Genomic DNA, 16,169 nt, shown 5'->3' on the forward strand with positions numbered 1-16,169 from the left:
ATTCTACAATAATAGCAACTTTTTAAAGGTATATCCTTTGGCTATTCAAATTTTCTCTTTTGTCTTGAATATTTAAGCATCAACATACTATTTATTTCAAATACATAAAAGTGATTTTTATAGATATTATTTTATATTTATATAGTGCCTTCCTCAAGAATTTTAAATGCTTCCCAGGCCTTATCTCTTTAATTCCCACAAGAACACTGTGAGGTAGTTATTACTTCCATTTTGCAAGACAGGAGGACTGAAGCACAGAGAGGTTAAGTGACTTGCCCAAGGTCACACAGTTAAGTTCACTGAAGAGCCAGGACTCAAGTGCCTTAGCCTCCCAGCTCCCAGCTCCTAGCCAGATAGAAACGTTCTTACCAGTGACAGATACAAAAGAAGGTTTGATTGAAACAGGATTGTTGAATGAATATTTGTCTTAAAAATTAGTAGAGTCTGAAGCAAAGATAGTCATGAAATAAGTCATTTAATACTTCCTATTTAGAGCTAAATGAAGAGCATGAAGTACACGAGTCAACGCATTTGAATGTCTGTGTATTTCTGGGAAGACTTTCACAGAATGATTTTAATCCCTTTTGAGAAGGTGACTTTGAATACTTCTTTGTGTTGTTCAATATAAGAGGCTTAGGATAAGAAATTGAAAACTCACTCCTAAAGCTCATGAAATTTAAGGCGCCCTTGCTTATTAAATATATTCTAAGGCATTTAAAAGTTAGTACAATTATCTCACAGAAATCAAGAACCAGTTAATTAATTATAAGCAGGAATGTATTTACATACTTATACTTGTTGAGGATATGACCCTGGGAATGCAGTCAGCTGTACACGTAAACGTATTTCATTTTATTTCGGTGAAAACCCAGAATCAGTTGCCAATTGGAGACTAGGAGTTATGGGTGAGGCTTATGGTCTTACAGCATTATCGCTCGGCTGTGACTAGGGTAGCAGTGAGAGCTGCCTTCCACTGTGTGGTCACTTAGCGGGGACAACAAAGTTGCTATGCACATGTGGGCAATTTCACCTCATCAACCTATGCAGTGAGAAGACCCAGGAGTGCCTCTTCACCCACCAACACCCCCAAGAAACTAGAGAAGATACTTTCACTCTAGCTACGTCTGCACCCATTTTCCTTCCTTGTTAACTTTGTTTTCTATCATCTCACCACTAAACCACTCTAAAATCCATGACTAGACAATACTGACTCATCATGCAATCAATTTCCTCTTTTTGAAGATGATATATCTATAAAAGAAAAGTTCCATGTGGAACTCCACTAGAAAATATTTACTTTTATTGCCCTTTTCATGATTGGCACATAAACATAGTAAGGTCTTTTATGTCCACACGTGCTAGTTCTTGGGTTTGAACTCGCGGCCTAGGTGCTGTTCCTTATCTAGTTTGCTCAAGGCTGGCATTCTTCCACTTGAGCCACAGCTCTACTTCTTGTTTTTTGGTGGTTAGGTAGGAGTAAGATTCTCATGGACTTCCCCATCCCAGCTGGCTTCAAACAGTGGTATTTAGATCTAACTCTCCTGATCACAGGAGCCACTGCACCAGGCTATAAAGTAGTTTCTTAATAAATGTACACTAGTTAGATATTTTAGATTTTGGTTAGAAAAGAAAGACCCTCTTTACTTTATGTAAGTCTTTGCTATTTACTTCGCTTGTTTTATTTCCTTTGTATTCTGCCTTGCTGTTGATCACAAAATTGCAAGATGTCACAGAATCTTAGTTTGGTTAAAATAGCACAAAATTTTATTCAACTCCAGAATCCTTTTGTAATGTCACTTTCTATATAAAAACATGGTGGCAAAAATTTTTGGAACAAAATTATATGCTGATATAAAAGAATCCGAAATAAAGTTACACAGTTTTTTTTTTTTTATCAAATCACCCGTTTAAATATGTTAATTATTCCCAGTGTGAAGTATTAAGTTTGAGGCAATGAAATATTATGTACAACGCTATATTGATAGCCCATGAAAAAGCACAAACATTAGCAATGAAATTTTCATTTTTTCTTATAAAAACTTTTCTATTAAGTTTTGAGACTATTTCACAAAGTGTGAATACATTACTTCTAAAGATTAAAAGGCTTTTAAGCCTCAGTTCAGAAGACTATAGCTAGCATCCAGCTGATGGTGGCCCTGCCTGTAATCCTCATTCCATGTGATTGATACCAGGAGGGTCATGGTTTGAAGGCAGCCTAAGTAGGAAAGTCTATGAGATTCCATCCCCAGATAACCAGCCAAATGCAGGGTTAGACATGTGACTGAAATGGAACAGTGCCAGCCATGCAAGCAAGCTAAGCAAGTTCATGAGACTGAATTTAAATCTTATTAGTAATAAACAATATCTAGCTTTAGTGCTTTCACTAAAATCGTTGATTAATATATCCATAGTTTTAAGATGAAAGTATTCAGCATCTAATATGCTACTTCTATTAGACCAATAAATTTTATTAAATGAAACCAGTCATTTTTCCAAGATAAGACTTCTCAGGAGTTATCACAGAGAAACCATTTCTTTTTAACTGAGCAGTATTTTATGATATAATTGTGAATAGCACCTGAAAATTATCTAAAAGCTTTAAAAGTGCACACTACTGTTACTGCATAAGGTTGAAAGAATTCTTGTAAAATATGTATTTTTGTCCCAGTGAGTTAATTCATTAATGAGAAGTTTCATGATCACATATGGTGTGCACAAAGGTGCACACGGAAGGTAGTTCACAAACAGTTTGATAGTGTTAGGTTGCAAACTCCCAACCCTTACTGCTAGAGATGTGTCAATTCGAATTTATGGCTATTTTTCAAAGAACAGGAAGATTTTGATTGTATTTTGACTAGAGACAAGTCAAACTGTGTTTGGTTGCTTTTCACAGTATTGGGGAAACTGACAGCTGAACTAACCAGGGAGCCACGTGATGCCCAGATGCCTCCATCATCTCCCAGATCACAGAAAGGAAAACACTAATGGCAGACAGTCAATGGAAAGGCAAATCAAACTCCCTGGCAGGCAATCGAAGAACCTGCTTGCTAGATTCCATTATAATGATATTGTTTTGTTTGTTTTTGTTTTTGCCAAATGACTTTGTGTTAGTATGCTTGGTTTTTGGTGGGTTTTTTGTTTGTTATTTTTTCTGTTTTTTTGTTTTTTTGTGTTTACCACTCTGGAAGTTGACTTGGAGGTTCCTGAAAACCTAGGCATAGACTACTAAATATGATCCAGTGGCATTCATACATTCATGCAGAATATTAAGTCAGGATGCAGCAAAGACATCGATCTTCATTGCTGCACTATTCACAATAGCCAAGTTAGACAAAGAGTCCAGATTTCCTACAACCAATGAGTAGATCAGGAAAACATGGTGGTGGTGGTGGTCATGGTAGGTGTGTGTGTGTGTGTGTGTGTGTGTGTGTGTGCACATGTGCACATGTGAGTTCATGCTTGAGTGTATACAGTCCATATATGTCTATTCTCCTTTTTCCTACCACAATTGGCACTGTAGTACACACAAACACACAGACACACACAGACACACAATATACACAATGAAATTTTTTACTCAGCTATCGGAAAGAATAATTTGTGATAATGTCTATACCTAAAAAAGTTATTTTAAGTGAACTAAATTAGACTCAAAGAGACAAAGTGCATGTGTTTTTTGTTCTCTACAATACATTCTGGAAAGCACTAAAATCTAAAGACAGTTCTGTGTATAAATGCTAATTTCCTTAGCCACTACAGAACTCTTTACCACTCATTCCTTAATTCTATTTACAAAGAGTCTCAAAAGCAAAATGCAGATTCTCCCACCTCATGTTTAAAAAGTTCCATGTGGACAACTAAGGTACAATATCCTAAGGAGCATTTTCTGTTAAATCTCTGAATTCTTGTCATTCATACTAACTGCATACAATGTTGCATATAAAAACAATCAGAAAAAAATGTAAGGAATTGTCCGGAAAATCCAAATGGAATACTGATCAAACTGCTTCCATTAGCCACTTTGTGTGAACTTTGAAAATGGCCAGTCTGAATACTAACTTCCTTCTGAGCAATGTCTAAACTTGAACTCATTTCACCATAGTTGCATCATGATTGTAAAACAAACCACATTCTGTCCTGTAATTTGTAATATGAGGCTGGGTTTGGATCCAGAGTTTAAAGAAAGGCACAGGTAACTGTGTTATCATTAACTGCTACATGTCATTTTGCTTTGATTCCAATAAAAACAAATGATACAATTTCCCATTTTTACCACATTTAAGTGTACAGTATAATGTTAACTACACATATTGTTGAGCAACACAATGCAACCAAGTTAGAACACTGTGTGTGGCATTTTGTAAGAACTGCACTATATTTAGCTCCTCGGAGCAAATTCTTTTCTCTTTTACCTCCTTTAGTTCACGGGCTCCTAGTGTTTTCCTGCATTTTCTCTTATTCTTTCCCCTTTGTTCTTTTCTTCCTTAAATCTAACTTCCATCCATGTCTGTCTATGCTCTTTTATCCTACCACAATTCTGTAGTAGTTTTGCCAAAACAATCTTCTATGTGCTTACTTTAAAAAAACAATTCACATGTATTATGCATGGCTAAGCAAACTTTTAAAAGATTAAGATTTAAAGTTAGTATTACAGAGCTGGAAGCATGAGTACAGTGGTAAAAATACTTGTCTAGCAAGTGTAAATACTTGAGTGCAAACCCCAGTAACACCAAAAGTGAAAAAAAAATTTAATAGAGCTGGAGTCATGACTAGGGTAAAAGAAAAACCTTAATTTTAGTCTTTCTTGAGTCAAAGAGATGTTATAATACTGAAGGCCCTGTTCATGATACACAGAACAGAATGTGACACTACCCTAAATTCAACCTGACTATATGTTTTTGATGTTGGCAATTACATTTTAATAGAAAAGAGCCAAGAAATGCAGTATAGGGGAGTGACATAACTGCTAAAGCATTAACATTCCAATAGATGCTACTAAAATTTTTAAATACTTCCATTTAAATATTCCTTTGCTATTAAGTTCTGTTACTCTGTAATATTAAACACTCAAGTATGTGTATTTAAAAGATTTATATTTGAACACGCAATTCCATGATACCATTAATCAAATGAATGGAAAGTATTTTCGAATCATTAATGTCATATGTGTGAGGTAATTATGATCTTAGATTCTTGGAACATTTCTCTTTTGTTAAATCAATAAATTCGCCATTATTTCACAGAGTATGGCTTGATTTGTTTCCATGAGGATCTTCCATGAAAACAATTTGTCATTTTCAATAAAACCGCATTTCAAGTAAAGTAAACTCACTTGCATTATTTCTAACACTGTACTCACAATACTAAAAATAATGTGATTTCTAAGCTTCTTGAAAATTGAAATGGTATCTGTTATACAATTTAAGAGTTTGGGGGCTTGAGGGTTTCAAATGATTCTTACTAGAACAGAAACTACATCTCATTGAACACTGTAAGCCCCATATTTAGGAGCAAGGCCCAGGAAGATCAAGTAACTTTCCAAAATCATTACTTAGTTCATTCATATAAGAAACAGAAATGAGACTCAGATATTCAAGTATCTGTTGCATGTGTGTACTCACTGAACTATGAAAAACATAATCTTTTAAAATATGTAATATTATAAAATTTAGGGAAAAAATTTGTGTTTCCCTAAGATATATGTGTATGATTTACTGATAAATGAGTTCAAAATAAATTACATTTTAGCATCATTTTAGTCAGCTTGAATGAAGTTAAGTCTCAGAATTCTTTTAGTCAATCTGAAATTACTGTCAGATATGAAAAAAATAGGTAAATTAACCCATGCATTCATAATAGAAGTATATCTTTAGGAAAAGAATGATTTTAAAGTTTAAAATACAAGTGATCTTTCATTTGTTTTCTTTGCCTTATGAATGGTGAATTATATTTTGCAAGGAATGTTCTACCAGTTGTACTGTAAGTATTAAATGAATTGGTATTGAGAGAGAGAGAGAGAGAGAGAGAGAGAGTTTTAATAGCACTATTCATTAGGCTTACCCAAAGGCCATTGTGAACAAATGGCTTTGGTATTGCCATTGATTTTGACAGCATTTATTATATTATCTTTGTGGATTAGAAGGAGAGTTGGGATATCTAAATTAGATGAGTCGATGATGAATAGATCAATCACACTCAAAGAACACAATTGGGATTTAATGATATACAAGCACTGTTCTGAACAAAATGTATTGTCATGCCACTCTTTCTGTATAGTTGTATCTAGTTGGTTAGGCAACAATGGGCTTGCAGAAATAAATGGAAAATATTCCAGATTTGCAGATGTTATGGTAGAAGACTGAAGCAATATTACCATTGCATGGGATTGCAACTACAACGTGATTGCAATCAATTCCTATTCACCAAATGGAAGACATGAGGCTTACCTCAAGTTCATAGTTTTAAGTCACTGAGGTTTTTAGTAAACCACAAATACAGGGCAACTTATTCATTCAAACCACTAAAATTATGGATTGAAGTTATTAATTCCACCACAAGAGCTCATAAACTTGATAGTTTTAAATGGCTGTGTAGATAACAACTTTAATTACAGATACCTTGAGGCACAAGAAGAATAGATGAAGGAACAATATAAACAGGATGAAGCTACCAGGAATGAGAACATAGCAGAGTTGAGAAACTCCTGGTTTTGTTAGAGGCTTTTGCTCTTCTTGATCTTACGAATTTTGTTAGTTGTTTAGATTATTTTTAGACTGGGTCAAACTAGGTCTCCCAGGCTGGTTTCAACTCACCATGATGCTGCCTCTCCCAAGTGCTGGGATTACAGGCATGCACTACCACTCTCAACCAAAGGAAAAATGATTATTATGTTTATTATGTAAATATTGTAGTACTTGATGAATAGAGTGTCTAGGTAACAAGTATACTGAAATGCTCCATAGATAGATTATATCACACTTTAAATCACACTTTAGTTCTAGGTACCAACTTTAAAGATAATAAGAGCAAACCACGACAGAGAGTTTGAAGAAATATGATGGGAATTCATAATCCTGAGAATAGCAACGGGAAAAAGTTAAGAAAGAGAGGGTAGTTATTGTCATATATTTTATGCATTTATTATATGCATTCAGAATCAGGAACAATGAATGAAAGTATTTAAGAGGTAAATTTTACTTTTATGAGAACTGAAAATGACCATAAAAACTGTAAGAAAATAGAATCAGAGCCAGGTACGGATGGCTCCTATCTATACTTGTAGGTACTAAGGAGGCTGAAATGTGAGTACCGTGTGTCAGAGCCATCTTCAAATAACAAGCAAAAAGCCAGAATTGGAAGCGTGGCTCCAGAAATAGAGTACCAACTGCGATTGAAACAACAGAGTGAGGCCCTTCACTCAAACCACAGTACTGGCAAAACCAACAAACAAATAAACAAACAAAAGAAAACCAGGATTCTATGTTAAGGGTAAGTTAAGATTTACAAAAGGACATGTTTTAAGAGTCTCTGTGTGAGAATGCATATGTTCTTTACATACTTAGATAGTTAATAATGGAAATAAGGCAAGGATCACAAGCTCCCTCATGGAGCTTACTTCCATGAATCTGAGCCTAGCAGCATCGATCTCCCAACCTCATCTTCCTATATAGTTTGAGATGACAGCTACATACATCGCACCCTGCTATGGTCTTGTAAGCACAGGCTGGCTGCAAACTGATTTTCTCATTCTCAGCCTCCAAATAACTAGAGCTATAGCTGTGAGCCAAGGTCATCTGGTTATTCATAGCTGGTTTGTTTGCTTTGGGGTTTTGGTTTTACAAAACAGACCATCGCAGATCCATGAGCACTAAGCTCAGCACCCAGGTGACAACAATCTCCACACATGCCATTGGCAGCTTTAGAGGACTTAGCAACAATTTGGGGTTACAAAAACAGAAAGAAGCAGAATCGAAGGAAAAAGTTTCTCATAACAATCTTAAGAACACCTGATTTTAGTGAAAAACTAAACACCAACACAAAAGGGCTGGATCTGATTTGTATATATTATTATGCCAGTACTGGGGCTTGAACTCAGGGCCTTGTGCTTTCCCTAAGTCATAGCAGACACTGTCACTTAAACCACACTTCCACTTCTGACATTTTGCTGATAATTTGGAGATGAGAATCTTATGAATATGTTTTCTCTATGGAAATTTCTATAGAAATAAGCAACTATCTTTACCAGAGACTTCGCTTTGAGTAGTGACTTATCAGAATCAGGGCAAATAATGTGCTACAAATCAAAGGTAAATGATAAATTACTTTAGTATCGCATTTCTTTTGAAATATCACAAGTCTGATCAAAGGGTTCTTGATGGTTTAAGTGCAAAGCTCAAGGGGTTGTAGAGTATTTGCCTAACAAGTGGCTCTGGGTTCAAGCCCCAGGACTCCAAATGAGAGAGAGATTAAAATTTTATCAGGACTATTTCTCTTTATTTGTGACTCTGATATGTTTAAACTGAACAATTCTGTTCTCTTTTGTAGAGAGCTCCAGGATGATGTTTATCACCATGGCAACCGGTATGAAATCTCCAGGAGAAACGGGCAGAGGTGATGATGCCTTTATACTTAAATACAATAATAAAGTATATTGAGCACTAAGTTATGCAAAGTACTGAAGCAATGCATTCTTAAATTCATTTTCTCTCTGAAACATCTGAAATTGTTTCTCTATTAGTTAAGCTTTTGCTCTTAGATTATTTGTCCTCAGAATCTGCTTTTGGTGTTGAATGATTTCATTTGAGCAATGAGCAAAAGCATCTTACAATCTGATTTTGAATCAAATTATTCAGTATAACACAAAACGGTCTCTAAATAACCCAGTCAGATGAGATAGAGAGCACACTGACATTAGCACAGAATAGCTGTGGGCTGAACATGATCAAAATAACTCACCCTGGAGAAAACTAGCCCTTTGCACCATGATTGTAATTCAGTGAGCAGATGTGCTTAGCACTTGGGCTGCTGAACACATGATGCAGTACAGTCTTTTGTACATTTTGGGGAGCAGTTATGGGGTTTGAACTCACAGTCTTGTGCTTCCTAAGCTGGTGCCTTACTACTTGAGCAACGTCTCCAGTTCTGTATTTTGCTAGTTACTTGAGAGCTGAAGCTTAGAGAATGTTTTTGCCTGAGGTAACTTGCAACCTCACTCCAAGATTTCAGCCTCCTGACTAGCTAGGGTTACAGGTATGAACCACAATGCCTGAATCTTGTGCATTTTTCTGGTTTTTCATTCTTAGGAAATTTGAGAACTGAATAGACTTCAAAATGGCCCTTTCTTTCATAGAGTGATCATTTCTAAAGAAATTACCGGCAAGGTCTGCTAAATCAATGGCTTTCACTATATACTGTTCCTCTAGCTAGGTGAAACGGAAAATGCATGCTCTTCCCAGGCAGTTTAGACTGAGTGTGTCCTTAAAAATATCACCAGTTCAGTGGCTCTTCAGATGTTCTGTGTAATGGTGAAAAAAATTAAAATGCCAACCCAAGAGGAAATGATTCAACTTGTCCTAGCCCATCTAGAGAGCCTGGGCAAGCGAGAGTTGGCAGCTGTGGGGATTGTTCTGCTATAATCAAGGCCCCCAAAAATGAGGAAGAAAATTTTTGTGAGTATGACAAACCATGCATGAGTGACTTCCAACAAATGCACACAGAACTATTCATTGCTATGTATTCCACTCAGCATTTATTTGGTGCCTTCTATTTTAGGAACTATTTAGATATTTAAGCATGATGGAGGCCTATAAAGAGACTGTTCTGCTATGAGTAACTCCCTCTCTCTCTCACCATAGTTATATAATCTATAAATATAGATATATGTAAATATAGACATTACAATATTGATATATATCTAATACACATGTATTTAAAGAATATAGATAGATATGTAGGTATAGTTATTTATATATCTATATACTTATATCTATACATATTTCTCTCTCTCTGTTTTGCTGTTTCTATGACTCACTTCAATTCCAGATTTGAGAGATACAAGGTGTATAGGCACTGACTAATATTTCTGTCTGCAGAGAAATAGGTGGAACAGTAACTGCAGGCTATATAAATCATCACCATTACCAGGAATAATACAATAAAAGGAAGAATAGTCATACATAAACCATACACAATCATAATAAATTCTATATAGCACATCAATAAGGAAATCATGTTATATTATTGCAAAAAAGACAGTAATTGGAAAAAAATTTACTTTAATGAAATAACACTTAATATTGCTCTCTGAGGAGCTGTCCAAATGCTAGAATACTTCCTTTGTAATTATATTTAAATGATAATTTCATATGTTATTATAAATCAATGTATTTCCTATCACAGGGAGTTGCTACCTTTAAATGATAATCTCAGTCTTTATACTTTTCTGGCAGTCATAATTATTGCATAGTAAATCACATGCATGTGTATATGTATATGTGTATACATATGTATATACATATGTATGTATAATGTATCTGTACTTGCACCTGTTTATGTATACTTACAAAGGAAAATTTCAAACTAATCATTTCACTCTGGTATGGAACAGTCGCATTAGCTGTAGTCATCTGTCACTGACCTGATTTCTAAATCCTGCAAAAAGTCTATGCATCTGATTAATGCTAGAACAGTAAACGTATTAAACATCTCTATCTAAATGAATATAATTTACTTTCTAAAATAAGAAAGTGCCATCATTTCAGCAATGTTGGAATCTTTGCTCTTTCCAGTATCAATATTATTAAGGTAGATCAGTTGGGCAGAGACTCTATAGCGTTCTGCGTCTTCCTAGTGGAGTGAACTAGAGAAAGTAAGGAGATTGCACTGCCACAGATTTATGATAGGCATGAAGAGGGGATTCTATTCTAATACTTAATCATTGTACTTCATGGATGGACAAGCCAACAGCAGCTTTATGTACAAAAATCAGTGTCTGCCTGAAAAATCTTTGTTTCTGTGGGAACATAATGCATATATCCTTTAAAGTCACTGTGTACGCAAAATCATACAATTGACAATCTGCCCTATTTTACTGAATGAAGAAATAAGCAAAATATGGTATTCCAAAAATAGTGCTTTCTAATTGAAAGCCCAACTCTCTCCTAATTATAGGTATGGTACCGTGGCCCTATAATTAAAGACGTTGTCATTCACTGCACAAGAATGTATGTGGGTTTCATAAGCAGAAAAACATAGCAAAGGATGACAAAGACCTTGCTCTTTAGAGTTCATCATTGTCACAAGATGGGCCTCCATTTTCCTTCCTTTCTTGTTCAACCATCTCAATAGTTCAGTAATAATTTATTGATTGTCATTGCAGGAAATTCTTTACAGTTTAAAATTAATTTCTAAAGCTATTATATAGGCACTGAACTCAAATAATGTTTACTATTAAGTGATGTATATGAAATTGAAAATTAGTTTACATTTTATCTGAACCACTAACATCATCTCAGCACAAAGGGTGTCAGTATAAACTAGAAATTTGATATAAGGTACTTTTTACCTCAATGAAGTTGTAAAACCATTGGGTAACATTTCATAATTCTGGAGTATTCATAATTCTAAATTTTATTTTAGAATTGATCATTTTTAAATGGCTTTAAACTTTTCCATTTTCAGTTATCATTGGAAATTTGGACAATGCCTTTACTTCTCAAATCCTTTTTCCTAATATAAATTCTGAGACACTTTCTATGATAAAAGGCAGGTAACTCAATAAAAGTCTAATATTAAATAACATAACTAATAAAACCCTAAGCTCTAAGATAGTACAAGAATGGAAATGCTATCAACAAATTCAAATTAAGTCCGATTAAGAAGCATAAGGTAAAATGTTAGAAGATTTAAGATCAGAAAATGGCAGAAACATTTCCTTGCACGTGGAATTTGTTATTTTATTTGGTCTTGGGAGTGAAGGCAGAGGAAAAAGCACGTGATGCACATCTCCAGTCTGGTTTCAGCTGTTGTCATTCTACCTCTGTGCTCTCGTTCTTTCTCCCTGTCTTGAAGGTACCTTACAAAGGAGGCTGCAAATTCCCTAGAGGTGAAGGACAGGTGAATTTGACATGGCTGGTGAATATCCACTTTAGAGAGAGAAGTAAGAACTTCAGCTATACCTCTAAGACACTCTAGGCCACACTAGGATTTCTCTAAAATGACTGAATTAAATATTGTCTTGCTCAATATATTTTATGTAACTCTAATTAGAAGAAATTCCTTGTTAGAAAGGAAATCCAACCATCAATTTCTCTATACTCATGCAAATCCAAAACCCAGTATGTGAAAGGTATGAAACTTAAAGGACACAGCTACTAGGTTACAGTATTTTAGAAAAAATAAAAAATAAAAACGTCAGGGGGCTGGGGATATAGCCTAGTGGCAAGAGTGCCTGCCTCGGATACACGAGGCCCTAGGTTCGATTCCCCAGCACCACATATACAGAAAACGGCCAGAAGCGGCGCTGTGGCTCAAGTGGCAGAGTGCTAGCCTTGAGCGGGAAGAAGCCAGGGACAGTGCTCAGGCCCTGAGTCCAAGGCCCAGGACTGGCCAAAAAAAAAAAAAAAAAAAAAAAAAAAAAAAAAAAAAAAAAAAAAAAAAAAAAACGTCAGAGGTCAAAGCAAAAAATAAAGGTTATTCTAACTGCAACCATGGCACTCAACATATAAGTGGTGAATTAATGCAGGTCATAAACTTGCTCAAAATTATGGAAGAAGTAGCAAAACCTTTTTATTCAATCCCACCTGGAGAGAAAAACTTGGTATACGCATGTTTTCAAATTGTAACCATGTCACTTCTGTGAAAGAATATAGCAAGCTCTTATTTTCTTTCATGATATGTGTGATGTTCAGTGATTGGTATACAATAACTACTGAGGCCTTTGAATGGTTAGGAGCCCACACTCTTCTTTCTCTAGATAAAAGAAATCCAACAAACTACCAGGCATCTTGCACTGAGACCTCACCGATGTCATTTCACCAAGGATCTTTAGAGGGCGCTGTTGAGAGGCCCTGTGAGGAACTGAAGAGGCCAGCCTGCTTTTCAACCATTGCTAACATTCAGCCATCACACAATGAGCTTGGATAGAGCAAGAACAGAGTGTGTGAGCCCAGAGAAGTAAACACAGAGAGCTCCGTGTACAAGGACACGTTTGGGAAAGGAACCTTGATTAGGAATAAAATTCCTTAGCCTGTGTATTAGCTGATGGAATGCGTCAAATTCCTAAAATGATCTGAGCTTTAGGGATGCGTTAAAGTTAAACAAAAACCATCGGGGCCACATGTGTTAGCCTATGTCTGTCACTAGAACAAATATTGAAACCTCTATGCTTTGTTTAAAAAAAAACACAAACTTTAGGCCAAAACACTGGAAATGAAAAGCCAATAGTAAGCAGCAGCATGTCAGGTGTCTGGTAAGGGCTTTGTTAAAATCGGATGGAGAAGAAGGAGAAACAGACACATGCAGGGGACCAAAACCACGAAGAGGCCTCGCGACACAAGGATTCGCTGTTCAAGACCGAGCTTACGAGCTTAATCCCTGAGAACCAAATGAATCCTGTCCAGGAGCAGTGCCACTCCTGACCTAATCCCTGATTGTGAAGCCCGACCCCCTGAACTGTCCACGACCTCTCAACCTCAGCACGTAGGAAACCAAGCTTCTAGCACATGAAATTTGCACTTCTCACCATGAAACATGGTTCTAAGAGAAATACTGTGAGACTGAAAGAAGCAAGACATAAGTCCTTGACTTGTGAAACCATAACAATAGAAGCAATCAGTTCGCCGAAATGCAAACTGATCACATCACTTTTACTCTGAAATCCTTAAAATCTAGAACCTGAAGGAAACTCCTTGACTAACTGTTGAGCCATGGTCTCTGTGACATTAGTGCACCTGCACTGAGACATAAGAGTATGAGCGCGCTGGTAACTCAAGCCTGTAATTCTAGTTACTAAGATGGCGGAGATCTGAGGATTGAGATTCAAAGCCAGCATAGGCAAAAATGTCAGTGAGACTCCTATCTAACAGGAAAATAAAAGCCAGAAGTGTAACCAGAAGTCACAGCCTTGAGTGGAAAATGCTAAAAGATAGCTCCTGGACCCTGAGTTCAAGCCCCAGTACCAGCACAAAACCACCACCACCACCAAAAACAAGCATACTACTTTGCATTACATGGTGGCTCACACATGTAATCCTAGCTACTCAGGAGTTTGAGATCTAAGGATTGGGGTTCAAAGCCATCCTGGGCAAGAAAGTCTGTGAGACTCTTATCTCCAATAAATTACTCAGAAAAAGCCCAAAGTGGTGGCTCAAGTGGTAGAGCACTAGCCTTGAGCAAAAAGAAGCTCAGGAACTACAGCCAGGCCCTACGTTCAAGAACGGGGGCTGGCAGATAAAAAAAGAAAGTCACTTGGGATAAGAATATCAAAAATTCTTCAAATTGCACTTCTAATTAAGATGCATGCAATATTACTGTTTGTTTGACTAAATTGATTATTATGATGAAGCAAGAAGACTGTGATTTATTTATCCAAAGGATTCATATGTGTGAAGTGCTATAATAAATTTAGTTATTGGCAAATTTGTATTGCAACACTCATGCGTTATTGGCATTAATGTCTTTTGAAGTTAAGTGAAAGTTCTTTATGACATAATGAAGATCCTAACCCCTCTACATGTCCTGGTTGCACTCATTAGCTGTGTGCTTTTCATCCAGAGCCTTTCCTCTCCCATATCTTCAGTCCCAAGTTATTTGTAATGCAAACCCAGAAACAATGTAACCTGAAAACAGCATGCACCTACTGCTTTGACCTTTGGCCAAAATCTCACTCACACTCAAACACATTCAAAGACACATGTGAGCTATCAGTGACCATAATATGCCAGGGTCAGGCACATGGACTTGGCCTGTGAATATAAAGTCACAAATTAAAAAGATTTAGAATTTCCCTTAGATATATAGTTGGCAGATGTTACTTACTTGAACAGGGCTATGTTAACTTTCCCTTGAAGGATTTGCATAGCAAACTTAGACTTTCCAGATAGAAACACAACATATGTCCTGACATGGAATCAACATAATATGTAAATATGAGTCTTGCAATCAGAAACTATGCAAAATAGGTGCAACCACAATTACACAAAATACATGATAACAAAACAATGATATAAGCATCTATATTTTGCTTTAATTATATTTCCAAAGATAATCAATCGTAAGGAGACTTTCCATGGCAAAAGTGTGGTTTTGTTTTTTCTATGTCTTAGGAATGAAAAACTAAAAATAAAGTCAGGGATGCAGATAAGGCAAGAACAAAGGTAAAGACAGCAGTGGGATTACTTCCACATATTATCTGTACATAGACCATAGAAGAAAGGAGAGAGAGGTTAAATTTTAGAAACAAAAATCTGAAATTACAAAGCAGAATCTCTTACCCTGAAAAACTCTTTCGTGGAGCCAGAGTCTAATGTCCCGTAAGCAATCTCTGTTTGCTTAGAAAGGTCCTCAGCACTTTCGATGGGAGATACCATCCTCTCTACAGTCAGGAAGGCAGCTAGGTTAGCCGTGTAGGAGGAGATTATGATCAGGGTAAAGAACCACCACACACCTCCAACAATGCGCCCAGAGAGGGATCTAATAACAAGTATGAAATGGATTTGTAAAGTGAAATGAATGACCTAATAAAATATCAAATAAGTAACATTACACAAATATCAACGTACACAGGAACATTTCAGCTCATACTTTTCAAACATGTCACTTCTTACTTTTCTTATGAAGCTAGAAATTAGTAAACATTTTAGGCACAGAATAGAGATTAGCTAGTTTTGATGACTTATTCACATGACACATTGAGATGTGGGACTCTTTCACAGCTAGATGCCCAAACAGTTTAGGGTATGAAATCCCACAATGAAATAATTTTAAGACATGTGTAAATAACTCACCTAATACTTGTAATACTTTATCTATTCATGGTATAGGTACACATGAACCAAATATTTAAAAGGAAACCAATAAAGCTTATAACAATTTTTACCAAAAATCCCCCTTGAAACAATGAAAGAGGATGAAAGTTCTAACCTGACCCCCCAAATGCCCCAAAGTTTTGT

General features: G+C 36.1%; 1 protein-coding gene across 3 annotated transcripts in view; it reads right to left on the reverse strand.

The window, feature by feature from the left end:
• Positions 1-16,169, reverse strand: part of Gria2 (glutamate ionotropic receptor AMPA type subunit 2) — a 127,469-nt gene that overhangs the window by 4,806 nt on the left and 106,494 nt on the right. For all 3 annotated transcript variants that reach the window (XM_048363898.1, XM_048363899.1, XM_048363900.1), the window contains one exon: positions 15,492-15,690. In XM_048363898.1, the coding sequence (XP_048219855.1) occupies positions 15,492-15,690 (199 nt within the window). The remainder of the gene's footprint in view (positions 1-15,491; positions 15,691-16,169) is intronic.

Source organism: Perognathus longimembris, chromosome 16 (genome assembly GCF_023159225.1).
Source record: "Perognathus longimembris pacificus isolate PPM17 chromosome 16, ASM2315922v1, whole genome shotgun sequence".
Lineage (NCBI taxonomy): Eukaryota > Metazoa > Chordata > Mammalia > Rodentia > Heteromyidae > Perognathus > Perognathus longimembris.